Source organism: Egretta garzetta, unplaced genomic scaffold (genome assembly GCF_000687185.1).
Source record: "Egretta garzetta isolate BGI_Z169 unplaced genomic scaffold, ASM68718v1 scaffold287, whole genome shotgun sequence".
Lineage (NCBI taxonomy): Eukaryota > Metazoa > Chordata > Aves > Pelecaniformes > Ardeidae > Egretta > Egretta garzetta.
The window spans coordinates 3,966,394-3,979,801 of NW_009260435.1; the positions used below are offsets into that span (position 1 = coordinate 3,966,394).

Below are 13,408 nucleotides of genomic sequence, written 5' to 3' on the forward strand. Positions count from 1 at the left end.
CGAGGGCGGCCGCGGGGAGCCCGCGGCGGGGGTGCTGGACCCTTGCGTGGCGGGCGCTTCTCGTCGCGCGAGCGGAGGGTGGCAAAAAGGTGGGGTTTCCCTCAGGCCTTGCTCCGGTGCCTGCCGGGTTTTCTCCTTCCAGAGCAGTGTTTCTGAGGCAGAGTCTTACTGCCGAGCCTAATAGGTTTTCTTCTTCCAGAGCATCCCTGTTAAGATTGCTTCCGCAAAGACATGACCACACAGGTAAATAAAAACACAGCGTTACATAAACTAATCACTAGCTTGATGGTTTTTTAGGCTGCTCATACGTAATATTAATTATTTTTTCTTTCTAGTACGGTATTCTCTTCAAGCAAGAGCAAGGTGAGAAAACACTAACATGTATTCAATTATATTGGTCTGCTTGGATGATGTAAAATTGATAATGGCAGATATACTTGTGAGATGACCTGGATTATGTTTGTATTAAGTATATATCTGAATAATTCGAAAGTAGCTGTGCTGTTTTCTCAAGGGTGACTGTGGTGAACAAAAGTCATCTTGTGTTTCGAAACAATGGAGATGGTGATGAGGCTCTTGGAGCACTGATAGGCCTGAAGAGCAAGGGCTCTATTGCCAACATTACAATCAGCAATTCTAGCATTACCAAAACTGGTAGCTGTCTTCCATCAAAAGAAGCCACCTATTTTTTAATTTCTGTGCTTATATTCTCTTTTAGCTCACGATGATGCCATTTGGTCGGTTGCCTGGGGAAAGAATAAAAAAGATGGTTCTGAAACAGTGATCTCTGGTTCTTTGGATGATCTAGTGAAGGTCTGGAAGTGGTAAGTGAAGTCTTCCATATTAACCATTCTTAAACCTTGGAGGTAGTCAGTATGGAGATACAGCAGTCTTGAATTTCCATAATCTGCAGGGATGTTAGAAGTCACATCAGGGAAGGGGTGGGCTTGCACGCAGAACTGTTCCCTTGAGCAAGCTTATCTTCATTGTTGCATGATTTCTCTTGGAGTGATAGCATTTGGATGTGCTTTAATTTTTGAAGAACGCAAATCCTTTTGAAAATGCACATCGAATTTTATGTGTCATCTGCCAGGGAATAGTACAACCTGATGTATTTCTAAACCAAAGAATTAGAAATGCAATTTTTTATGAGAGAATGCATTGGGAGCATGTGTACTGCAAAAGGAATAATGGGAATAGAGTAAAAGAGGAAGTGACATCTTCCTTCTTTATTTAAAAAAAAATAAAAATCCTCAGTATCCTCATACACACGACACTGAAGCATGCGTTTGGAAAGAAATTGTTCTATCTCTTAGCCAAAGCAGTATTGAATGTGTGCTTCACTTTAATGACACGAGTAGCTGTGTTGTGGTGATTATAAAAATGCTGGTTGTTGCGTTTCATGCTATGCTGACAGATTAAGAGTCTGCTGTGTAAGTACCCCTGTATTGATGTGTGGTGGACATTTCAGTGGGACTACTTACCAACTTAAGCTGAAATACACACTTTGCAGAAATATGGTAAACGATTGATTTGTTGGTTCTTTCCCTGAAGTACAGAGAGCAATTTGTGCGTAGCTATCTTCATGTTTTGTGGGTGAAGCTGGATTCCCCTTTTGTTGAACAAAATGGAGAAATGTGGGTTGTCTTTGTTTTGTCTGAGGTTGGAGATTGCTTAAGTACCCCCTAGCTATTCATAACTAGGCTTTTGTTTCCCTTGCACAAAAGGAATGATGAAAAATTGGATCTACAATGGACTTTGGAGGGTCACCAGCTGGGCGTGGTATCTGTGGATATCAGCCACACAGGCTCCATTGCAGCCTCCAGCTCCCTGGATGCCCATATTCGCCTTTGGGATTTAGAAACTGGCAAACAGATCAAGTCAATAGATGCTGGTCCTGGTAAGAGATCAGTGTTAAGCTGTCTCTGCATATGAAGTGTACTTACTCTAGATAGTAAACACTGTACAGTATATAATTAGGGTGTATGAGATGACTAGGGTTTGTGGTGTTTTGTTTTCATTTGGTTTTTTTTTTAATCTTTCTTTCTTTGCAAAAATCTGAGTGAACTCAACCTAAAGTAGTATCAGTCAATTTTACATTGATTTTTTTTCACCCTACTTACGCTTTCTCAGGTACATTTAGATATGCTTTTTGCTTGGTGCATAAAGCAGAATGGAAACCAGCTTGCTCTTACAGATGTATTGATAAAAGGGTATTTTTAAAAAATAATTCAAATGCCTATTCAAATTGATTTACAAAGAAAGTCTGAGCTTTCTCCATAAGCACTGCACTGCCCTGAATTTGAGCTGTATATACAATGCTTATTTATGCAGTACATCCAGTCCTGAGTGAGCAAGTCAAAACACGGTAAAGCTGAAGTCTGGATCAATGTTACATCCTCCTAGTTGGGATTCAGGGCCTAAGATCTTTTTGTAAATATTCCATTGGTCCACTGGCAATCCCTAATTTAAGAACAATCTTGCAGTGTTTTAGGAAATCAATATTAAGCATGTAGAAAAAAACCCTGTGAAGTACATTGTGCCAGATAAATACGTTATGCTGCTATAAAATGTTATGGTTTTTTAAATTCCGTTGCAAGGAATGTTAATCTATGTTACATTCGTGTATCTGTGTTTCTCCTGCATCTTCTGTGCTTTGATAGATACCAGTGTTGCTTTCTTTTATTGGTTTAATATCTTTTGGTACCAGGAGAAAAGTAAGACTTTAGACTTAACTCATGCAGTGTTAAATTCTAAATTTATTGTTACATGTGTGTCTAATAAGCTGAAGGTCTTATTAGAAAATGTGATTTTCCACTAAATGGAAATAAATGGCTCAAGCTATGCTCCATTAATTACATAGAAAGAAGTTAACTTTCATGAGCTTGTACACTTTTGTTAAGAGCATGACCTATTTCTGTAGCATCGTGCAAAAACTTGGAGTATTAAGAGTAGTTAGGGGGCTAAATGTCTAAACAGCTGCATACAGAACTGACATTGTTGAATAAGAACTAGAAACAGTATTAAGCTAAACAATTTTTTTCTTTTTAATACAGTTGATGCTTGGTCCCTGGCTTTTTCACCCGATTCCCAGTACCTTGCAACAGGAAGCCATGTGGGAAAAGTAAATATTTTTGGTGTTGAAACCGGAAAGAAAGAATATTCTCTGGACACCAGAGGAAAGTTCATCCTTAGCATTGCATATGTAAGAAGCACAATTGATCCTTTCTTATGTGAAGTTGCTGTTGCTGTATTATGTTGTAAATCAGATATTTTTGTTTCCATCTGTCATCTCTACATAATAGTAAATGATGGCCATACTTTGATAGTTCAAAATAAATAAACTGCATGACATTTTTCCCCCTGCATATATGGAGAGTATACTTTGATCTTGTTTATCCACATATTGTGAATAAGTCAGCTGAAGTCTTCAGGACTTTGGAGCCCAAGTATGTTGCGTAGATCGTATCTGTGAAAAGCTGTCAAGAGAATGTCAGGGAGGTACATAGCATAAATATGTACAGTTGTTAAATGCATACTTTTTTGTGTTTTATTACAGAGTCCAGATGGAAAATACTTAGCCAGTGGAGCGATAGATGGCATTATCAATATTTTTGATATTGCAACTGGAAAACTTCTGCATACGCTAGAAGGTAATGCTTTGTGTATTTGCAATACCCAAGTTCTGGCTTCATTCCTCAACAAAATTAAAGGATAGAACACAAGTCAGAATAAGATACAACAGCCATGGCATAGATGAGTTGATGTTTCTGTCCGTTAGACAGTATTTAGTTATTTAGTGTGCTGTAACTTAAGCCACTTAAAATATTAGAGCCAAACTGTAAACTCAGGCCTGCATCATAAATGCCTGTGTCAAAAGATACAGTCAGTAATGCTTAACTGCAGCTCCTTCTTGTGTTGCAGTGCAGTAGAAGGGAATGAAGCTAAGCCAAATATGTGCTGCCACACGTGTGATTTTTTTCTTTTTGCTGTGGTATCAGTTTTATAGCAATTTTTTCCTGTTTTTAAAACATAACTGAACATTTTATTTGTAGAAGATGTGCATTTTTCTAACAGATAAATGGGCTTTTTATGTTCATGCAGTTTCTGTCCAGTTGTATAGTTAATTAAAAAACCAGACCACTTAATATGAAATCATATTCAAAAATATGACATAATTTCTAATAAAGATTCACAGCTGAAAAAAATAAGATACTTCTATGTTGCAGTGGACATACCTTAACATTCAAAGTTCAAAATTACTGTCTGTTTCCATTTTATGTTGTGTGAAGAAGCCTGTAGAGGCATAGAGAGGTTGCTTTCTTTTAATGGGGAATTGCTGTTCTGGTGTAGCTTCTTAAGCACTGTCATTAGTAAGAGGAATAGCTACATTCTAAGCCATACGTAACTTTGAATTTCAGGTCATGCGATGCCTATTCGTTCACTGACATTTTCTCCAGATTCTCAGTTACTTGTAACTGCTTCAGATGATGGCTATATCAAAATCTACGATGTGTAAGTTGTTATTTTGCAAGACATGCTAACAGGAAAATAACTATTCCAAGAGGCTGATACTATAAAAAATATATCAAACTCTGCTCTCTATAATTCCCTTCAGCTTTTGGTGACTTCTTTATGTAATAAATAATCTTAAATAATAAAATACTACACCCCTAGGTAGTTTTTAAGAAGTGCATAGGTGGATGACAGCCTTAACTTGAAAACAAGCTACTTTACTCATATTTGCCCTGTAGGCAACAGGCTAATTGTTTTGTGTATCTGTACTGTGTTTGTGTTTACCCATCTTAAACATCTCTGTTCTGTACCCAAGAAATTATGACCGATTTCTGTAGTGTTGTGCAAAAACTTGGAAGACCCCAGGGGGGAAAAGGCACTGCTTCAGTGATCTTCACTCCCCTAAACCTGCATTACTTTGCCTTCTTCATGGTGAAACTGTTTTGTCCACCAATGTGTCTCCTTAGTGACTGCTTTTTACATTAACCATTTGAAGTGGAAAACCAGAATCCGTTGTTACACCAGTTCAGCTTGGGTGAACAAATGTCTGGAAGTCACCTTCCATGAACTTGCATTGAACCATTCCTGACTGCACTAGCTAGCATATATTCCTGTTGCTTTTTCCCTGGAATCCACAAACCAAATGTTAAAATTTGTTCTTTCCACAGGCAACATGCAAACTTGGCTGGTACATTAAGTGGTCATGGATCCTGGGTATTAAATGTAGCATTTTGTCCTGATGATACCCATTTTGTTTCCAGGTATTGAGGAATTTTAACTTGTTTATGCTTACAGAAAAAAAAAAATTGTATTTATAAAAAGAGATGGATCATAAAAAGCAATCGTGTACAAATTGCAATGGAATCTATAATGGAATAACATACATTACAATTGAAGATTCAGGAGCCAACCTGTGATGGGATACCAGTTGTAGTGAATAGTGTTTTATACTGTAAGTCATCCCACTGCAGTGTAGTTCACCCCAAGTGAAGAACATCTAAACCTAAGAGAAGGGCAGTTTGATTCTAAATAGCTGAAATTGCTGTAGAATTAAAAAGTACAACCTAATGTAGTAGTACATTAATCTAGTTGAACTTCAGTGTTAACTCTTAAAACGGCTCAGACAGTTGGGGGACCAAGTATATGTAGCAGGAGTTTCTTTATCCAAAGAACTTGCTTCAGAGAATTTTCTGGCTAAAATGGGAGTCTTCATTTTCATTTTGCAGATATTGAAACAGTAAATGTAACTTAAAGATAACTGGAACCTGGTGGAAGATGCACTCCTTTGCTACTTCATCCCTGTATTTGTTGGGTGAAAGAGGGTTTATGTCTACTGTATGAGATCTTTTAAGCTCTGCCCTGCACTATAGTTAATCTATTAATTTAAACATTGATGAATACTATTTTTCTTTCAGTTCATCTGATAAAAGTGTAAAAGTTTGGGATGCTGGAACGAGAACCTGTGTTCACACTTTCTTTGACCACCAAGATCAGGTATGTCTACTATTGCTTCGTCTAGGTCACTGTGTTCACTGGAGCACTTCAGTTATGCACATTTGTGCTTCAATTGGGTGCTATAGCTTTGAGGTTGGACTTTGCCTTGCTGTAATGAAATCTTACTAATGGTCATTTGGCACTTAATATTGAACTAATGTTCCAAGCGTGTAGGTTGATCTCTGCCAAGTAATTACATTTTTCAGGTCCAAGTAAGGGCAATCCTGAGTAGCCAAAAGGATTCTTACAGGAGTGTATTTTTTTGTCTGTGGTCTTAATTCTATTGCTTGCACAGTGTGTGCGTGTGTAAGGGGGAAAAATACGTACTTAATAGGATGGAATTATCTAAAAAGATGCTTGAAAGCACCCTGGAAACTTAAGAGGACTTTTTCCTGCTCAAATGTCTGTTATTTTATTTTAGTTTTATTTTCCCTCTCAGAGATAGCTGCCCTTGAGGGAAGATATTCTTTGTCCAAATGTTAGGTGTTAAATGGAACAATGCTATTTTTTAATGGATTATAGAGGAAGATTTAACAAAGGAAACTTTCAGGTTTTATTTGGGCTCTTCCTTCTATAGTACTTTTTTGCTGGTAACCTTTTCAGTTGTCCACAGCTATGGTGGTTTTAGTATTGAAGTACCAAGTGGAATTGGTTTTCCAGTGTTTTAGCTGTTTGTTGTCTGTAATCTTGTTAAGTTTGTGAAAGGCAGAGATGTATCAGCCCTTGGGAAGGCTCGTTCTTAAGTATTAATGCCAAATGGTGTATGAGATTCCCAAAAACATGCTGTTGTCAATATATCCATTCTGCAATCCCATGTTAACGTGCTGGATAGCCTTTACTCTTCCTGATGTCATCATGATGATGGAGATGGGGGTCAGTTAAGAGTTTGTGTAACTGTCATAATTTAAGTCAAGAGGACTGACCTGAATTTTTCTAAGCTTTGCACGGGTAAGTAAATGGCTCAATTAGCCCAAGGATAAACTGAATCACTGTTTTCTGTCATGATGCGTCAGTCTGCTTGAAAAATGCTTCCTCTCTTGCTTTCCTGGAAGCACTGTAAAATACTCTTTTCAGAAAGGAAGACAGGATGGGCAGGAGTGAAAATGATATGTCTGATTTATACAAACTGGGGCAAGTAGGTTTTCAGCCTTTTCCAAGTATCTTTAGATTGTGTAATCTATTGCCAGTAGGAGTAGAATGTAAGAACTTGTCAGGCTACTAGATGGCAGTGTCCTTCTCTGCTTCATCAGCTTCATCTGCCATTAAAGCAGAAAATAAAAAATGAAAGCTGTTAAATACAGACCAGCTCTTGTAAGGTGATCTTAAATAATCCTCCCTCTTCTGCTTGTTATAGTCAATAAATGTGACTGCTGGGAAGATGTTTTTCTTGGTCTCCTGTTGATAACCTCACATATGTCCTATTTGCAGGTTTGGGGAGTGAAATACAATGGAAGCGGGTCCAAAATTGTATCTGTGGGAGATGACCAAGAAATTCATATTTATGATTGTCCAGTTTAAATGTACTGATTCAGACCTTTTGGTTAACTCTTGTGGCAGTTTTTAGGAATACTACTGTCCTCTCTAACTTTTTAGTATAAAAGCATTTTGGTAATGCTGATCTGCGAAATCAGGTATGTTTATATGTAATTTTCATTTTGTTTAGCATGAGAAAGCTTTATGTTTTTTAAAATAAAAGCTACAGCTGCAAGTAACTTCTGTCTAATCCTTGGGAAAATTTATTTTTGGAAGTATGTAGTCATGGTTGAAGTAACTGCTCAGTTAATCTCTCCTGCCTTTTATACATAAATAGACTAGGCCTGAGAAGCATTGACCAGGTCTCATAGCAGCTTATTTTAGCAAAAGGAAAAAGGACTGAGGCTGTTGTATGCATGGGAAACGATAGCCTGCACTCATCTTGATGTACCAGTGAGTGCAGTAGGGTCACTTAAGTTGAACACCTGCTTAGAGAAACTTCAATAGAGAGGGTCTAGCGCGGCTTAGAAAGTACAAGAGAAGCATAATAAAATGTGAAGAGTTCTATTTATTAGAAGTTATTTGCTATGTTTTATTCCATGAAATTAATTTTCCAGTATGAAAGTATTTACATAAGACATTCCACTTAGCCTCTATCGATATTGCCAAAGTCTTATATAAATAGCACAGGTGAAATAAATTGAGAACCTTCACAGCAAAAGAAAATGTATACCAACTCAGTTGGTTCTCAGCTGTGTGACATTTGCTTATATATAAAGACTACAAGAACACAATATAAATTAGTTACAAAAAGGTGATACCAACAGCGCAGCAACTCAATTTGCTGAACACAAAAACCACAAGCAGTGGCTATTACAGCCATGCAGTTTTCATTGTGAAAATTTACATTTTAGATGACATCCATTCCACCTTGCTTCAAGATGTCTGACATTGTACTCCTGTTCTTGGACCCTCCTCATCTTCTTCATAAGCTTCTCCCCCACTGTTGCGGTAGGTTTGCTCACTTGGATCAAAATCTTCAAGGTCTACCTGATCCATCTCATCTGTAATCATAACATCTTCTCGGGGAGGAAGCAGAGCCTCCAGCAGACACAGTTTCTCCCTTGGGAGCCAGTAGTGCTCTGGGAACTGGACCTACAATTTTGTATTATTGTATTTTAATGAATAGTTACTCCCAATGCCAACACAAAGACTTTTGCTACAGAAAAGCAGTCAACTTACCAAAAATTGTATAATTAAGCTGCCTTTGTCCATTGGAGATTTGTAGATGGGCATCCCTTCATTGTAGATACACTTCAGGTCACCATGTTTTATCACTTCACCTACACGAAGGTTAAGAGTTGTCAGCAAGCTAATGTGACAGGCATTTCATAACCGTAGAAAGCAGGGTTATACACAAGCAGTGTTCCTACAGCATCTGAAGGAGGCTACTAAGCAACTCACAGAAAAGGCTGCAGATGGAAAAGTAGTAAAACAAACTATACAGAAGGAAGGCCATTTAGACCATTTCTTCTAAGAGTCAGCTTCTCTTAGCATAGCCTCCAGGCTGAATTAACAAACAACTTAGTAGAGTTTAAGTTTCTGCCCTCTTGAATTTCATTTTCCTGACTATCCACAGACTGAAGCTGAAGTCTACTGAAGAAGCATTTGACAGCTTTAGCTATAATTCTGCAGGTAATGTTCTAAAAGGAGCAAGAAGAATGACAAAGAACCAAGTGTAGTTTGAATCAACTGGTTAAAAAAAATTCAAAAAGAAAAAAATAATCACACCCCCCACAAAAACCCAGTCCAGGCACAATGAAACAGGCAAGCCATTTATGTATCATCAGAACTCTTAAGACCTACCTGGCCTAGACGATATGACAAGAACTCTGTTGTCCAGAGTTTCAATGGTCTTTCTGAAACCACATAAAGCCTCCGAGAGTTGAATTCTCATTTTTGTGATTAAGTCATGCCCTCGCCTCTGAAAGACACTGTGATCCTTTTGATCAAGCACAATTATAACATCACCAGGCTCCAGATCAGGCTCCTGGTCACCTTCTCCATGAAATACTATCTTCTGCCCATCCTTCATACCTGGAGAGAAGAAACACGTTTATTCTCTGCAGAACTATAGACTATGATTAGGAACACAGAACAAATACACAGTTCTTACCTTTATCAACATGAACTTCTATGATCTTTTTCTCTCTTACAACCTTACAGCCATTGCAGTTGTCACACCTGTCCTTCGGATTTATTCTTTCACCTTGGCCTTTGCATTCTGGACACACAGTTTGGATTTGTTGTACCATGCCAGGTCCAATCTGCTGAACTAGAACTTGCATTCCTCTTCCTTTACACACAGGGCACTTTTCTATTGCCCCTCTCTTTCCGCCATAACCTTTGACAAAAAAGTTAAATCTTATCTCAGTCTCAAAAACATCCCCAAAGTTACTCTACAGTAGTCAGGCTGGAACTCACTGACTGACCACCTTTAGGGCAACTTAAGAATAGTTCAGTAACATATTTCCAATGATAGGAATCTAGTTTCCATTGCATAACATGCCCCACAAATTAGAAGTTTCTACAAGCAAAAGAAAGTCAAGTTTTCTATGCACAGCTTATTTTCCTAACCTCTGCCCCACCTCCCAATACATCTTGGTTTTCAAGGAACTACCAGCATACTGACTTTAAGACCTAGACATTCCAGTAATACTTTGGAAAGAATCTGCTTGCTAAATATTTAATAGAGTAGTACGATACAAGACCTCATTAAGATTTACCACAAAGACCACCAGTCATTATGGATACTTAATTGCTATAAAGTGAGTTGCGTAATGCAAGCTAGACTTCTACCCACAGCAATTAAAAAAAAAAAGTTTAACGAAGCAGCCATTTATTAAAGTTCTGGATTAAGATACTTTTAATTTAGGTACCCTTAACTATAATTTGCACAGAGTTTAAGTCTGCCATTAGAACAATAACTTTACACCACTACATTTAAGAGATCCTTATTCTTGGATAACATGAATAAGAACTAAATACCCTGGCATACTGGGGGTGGGGGGAAGAAAGGAAAGAGAAAAATAAAAATCTAAAAAAAAAAAAAGCCCCTACGCTTTATTCCCAGCCCCCAGCGTTCTTTTTAAGAAAGAAAAAAAGGCTTGGAGTACGAGGGGTTTGCAACCACTACTTGTTTCTTTACCTTCACACTTTCCACAAATAACATTCTTTTGCAGTGCCAGTTTCCTGGTAATACCATTATATAAATCTTCAAGAGATACACCTAACTGGTGCACAACATTTTTGCCTTTAAAAAAGACAAAAAAAGAGAAAGATTAATTCTGGTTCAACTGCTGTAAGGACAAATCTTTATTTATAAGCTTCTACACTTGTTCATACATGCAGTCTCACTGAAGAAATGTAAAGTTCATTCCAAACTTTGAACACAGCTCAGCCCCCTTAAAAGCATGTGCAGTTCCATCAGCTTCCACTGAGCTGCACTCACTTATGTCAGAACATAGTTTAGCTGTAATTAAGCAAAGCATCATTAAAGCCACCCTACCCCTGCTCCTACCCCTAATTTTGTAAGCTTAACTGAAACAGCAAGATGCAAGGACACTACCAGCTTCAGATCCAGTCAATTTAGAGATTGCTATTGTGCCTACCTAGAAATTTCCATGCCATTTCATGGCATCATTTCAAAGATTTTATAGCAAGTTATTACTTGCTCACAAAAAGTATACTGTGCTTTTAGCAGCACTCTATACTCAGTTTCACTTAATTTTTCCAAAATATTTTAATGAGATTTAACATTACAGAAGTTTAAGTTGATGGTGTCCTTTGAAGCAAGTTGCCCAAAGCAAGTGAGGCACAGATCTGGAAAAAAGGTAACTTGAAACAGGTTTAATGCAACTGCTCTAACCTACCAATGTTTCCCCCTCCCCTACAGATTACCCACACCCACTTCAACAAAAAAAATAAACAGAACTCATCAGAAAGATTGCTATGGCTACATCATGTTATCTACTTTATTAGAATCTGGAGTAACTAAAAAAGTTAAAAAAAATCATAGTTTACTTGATCTATTGCTGCAACAAGTAATATCCACACTATGTGCACTTAGCAGAACAGCACATGTGTTTTATGCTTAAGTGCAGGGTTAGAGTTTCTAGAACTTGTTTAGAACTGTGTACCTCTTCTCTCTCTATTCATTCGGCCTCCACCACCAAAGAACATGTCAAAGATGTCCATGGGTGAAGAGAAGCTGCCGCCACTCAGGCCTCCTTCTTTAATAGCCTGCTCCCCACCCTGGTCATAGAGGTCCCTTTTCTTTGGGTCCGACAGAACTTCATATGCCTGGGATATGAGTTTAAACTAAAAAGAAAAAAGAAGCTCTGAACAACTATGACCAAGAGGAAAAGTAACCCTCTCATATGCAACTCCATCTTCAGATTGAGCCACTACAGCACTCTCTTGTAGCATTTTTTTCCAAAAGGATACTCCCTGAACAAATGTGTTAACAGACTATAATAGTATACTTTTGTCCAGGAAAACCACCCCTTTTCTCCCTCTCCCCCCCTCCTCCCATGTTACAAGCAGGCTTAATTGAGAGTCACATCCAACTTACAAGCAGATGCAAACTACACTTTGATGACTGGGGTAGTTGCAACCATTATACACCTCTAACAAATCCATTTAGAAAGGTATATAATACTATCCCCGAAGTCTTGGCGGTCCCCAGATGCTCACTGGCCACAGCAGTAGTGCTAGTTGTTCTACAGCTACACAGGGGTCCTTCATGCCTGCTGAGCTGCTACATCCAGGCAGAACTAAACAGAGAATTAAGTGACCAGCTGCTGGTGTTGCTTACTCATCGCAAATAGAAGGACTTAGATACAAATCCAAACATCCACGTTATCAAAAAAATTAAGGGATTTGTTTAAATAGCTATCAGGAATTTCCTATTACTAAGATAACCAAGTCAATTTTTAAACACAATTTGCTATTACTGAAATGACTACTTCCATTTTAAACATCATTTACATATGATGAGGTAAAGCAGTGCAAGTAAAAAAGCAGGCCAAAATTCAAAGCAGAAAAGGTTACTTCTAGCTATGTTACTTTATAACTAGCTTGACTTTTGTCAATTAGTGTACTAGATACACAAATATTGAGCTTCTGTTCCTATGTTAAGGTTTTACAGGACGAGCTTTCAGATAAATAATCCTATCATTCAAATTTTCCAGTTCTCCAATTGTGGTGCTCATTTATCCTCCTAGGCAACATGTGGAATTGAGCGGGTCTCTGCTAGGAGCATGTAAAATGGTTTTGTTGTAAACAGTCCACACGTGTGCAGCCCTGTGACTTCATCTGGATAGTTACCTTGTACATATGCATTAGCATTTTCTCTGAAGAAAACTCATCCTGTTCAGGAACACAAATCCATCCAGCGCAACCCCAGCACACACAGCAGTGCCGGCAGCTGGATCCACCACCGGCCTTTGCAACATCTGACACAGCACGATGGCCATTAGGGCACTGGAAATCCTGTCAGCTCTGCCGCTTTAACCAGCATGCCTACTAAGAATCAGCAACTACGGGGAGAGCGACAGGAACTGCGTCCAACAAGAGGAACTAAGGCATCCCCCTCCTGCCGTAGCCGGGCCGCCAGGCCTGCTGCCAGCTTCAGGCGCCTTTTAGAGACGCCGAAGAACGGGAGCCTTCATTTAATCGCGCTATGCTGCGGTAAGGGCATCGTGTCCGTCCTTTAGGCAAAGCAGAATTTAAAAGTAAGGTTATGGGCGCGCTTTCCGCCTTTGTACGTGAAGAGCGACCGGTACGTGGAAGGCCCGCGGTGCCCCACGCACGCGGCCCTGCGCCAGCCCGCGGGCTCTCCCGGCCCAGTCGCCCCCATCTTGAG

At 38.8% G+C, this 13,408-nt stretch overlaps 2 protein-coding genes across 5 annotated transcripts; one reads left to right on the top strand and one right to left on the bottom strand.

The window, feature by feature from the left end:
• WDR61 (WD repeat domain 61) lies at positions 1-7,661 on the top strand. Of its 2 annotated transcripts, XM_009643936.2 has the most exons (11): positions 1-89; positions 200-243; positions 336-363; positions 719-824; positions 1,728-1,900; positions 3,057-3,205; positions 3,560-3,653; positions 4,422-4,515; positions 5,184-5,276; positions 5,931-6,009; positions 7,438-7,661. In XM_009643936.2, the coding sequence occupies exons 2-11, from the start codon at positions 232-234 to the stop codon at positions 7,525-7,527; spliced, it is 918 nt and encodes a 305-aa protein (XP_009642231.1). In that variant the 5' UTR covers positions 1-89; positions 200-231; the 3' UTR covers positions 7,528-7,661. The 2 variants fall into 2 exon arrangements, with proteins under 2 accessions (XP_009642231.1, XP_035755487.1); XM_035899594.1 differs by lacking the exons at positions 1-89; positions 5,184-5,276 and having other exon boundaries at positions 145-243.
• A 350-nt stretch (positions 7,662-8,011) lies between these two features.
• Positions 8,012-13,402, bottom strand: DNAJA4 (DnaJ heat shock protein family (Hsp40) member A4). Of its 3 annotated transcripts, none has more exons than XM_009643937.2 (7): positions 12,871-13,402; positions 11,682-11,862; positions 10,691-10,795; positions 9,659-9,886; positions 9,349-9,579; positions 8,725-8,825; positions 8,012-8,637 (listed from the first exon to the last, which is right to left on the bottom strand). In XM_009643937.2, exons 1-7 carry the CDS (start codon positions 12,889-12,891, stop codon positions 8,419-8,421), a joined length of 1,086 nt encoding a protein of 361 aa, XP_009642232.2. In that variant the 5' UTR covers positions 12,892-13,402; the 3' UTR covers positions 8,012-8,418. The 3 variants fall into 3 exon arrangements, with proteins under 3 accessions (XP_009642232.2, XP_035755486.1, XP_035755485.1); XM_035899593.1 differs by having other exon boundaries at positions 8,014-8,637; positions 11,682-12,317; XM_035899592.1 differs by having other exon boundaries at positions 8,014-8,637; positions 12,116-13,402.
• Positions 13,403-13,408: the final 6 nt, after the last annotated feature.

What these genes read in the sequence shown, in the direction of transcription:
- WDR61 (XM_009643936.2), top strand. An exon ending in GTCAATAGATGCTGGTCCTG is followed by an intron (nt 1,901 to 3,056) that starts GTAAGAGATCAG and finishes TTTTTAATACAG; the next exon opens with TTGATGCTTGGTCCCTGGCT. An exon ending in TCATCCTTAGCATTGCATAT is followed by an intron (nt 3,206 to 3,559) that starts GTAAGAAGCACA and finishes GTTTTATTACAG; the next exon opens with AGTCCAGATGGAAAATACTT.
- DNAJA4 (XM_009643937.2), bottom strand. Translation starts at nt 12,891, where the DNA reads ATGCTAATGCATATGTACAAG. An exon ending in AGAAGTTCATGTTGATAAAG is followed by an intron (nt 9,580 to 9,658) that starts GTAAGAACTGTG and finishes TCTTCTCTCCAG; the next exon opens with GTATGAAGGATGGGCAGAAG. An exon ending in GCTTAATTATACAATTTTTG is followed by an intron (nt 8,638 to 8,724) that starts GTAAGTTGACTG and finishes ACAAAATTGTAG; the next exon opens with GTCCAGTTCCCAGAGCACTA.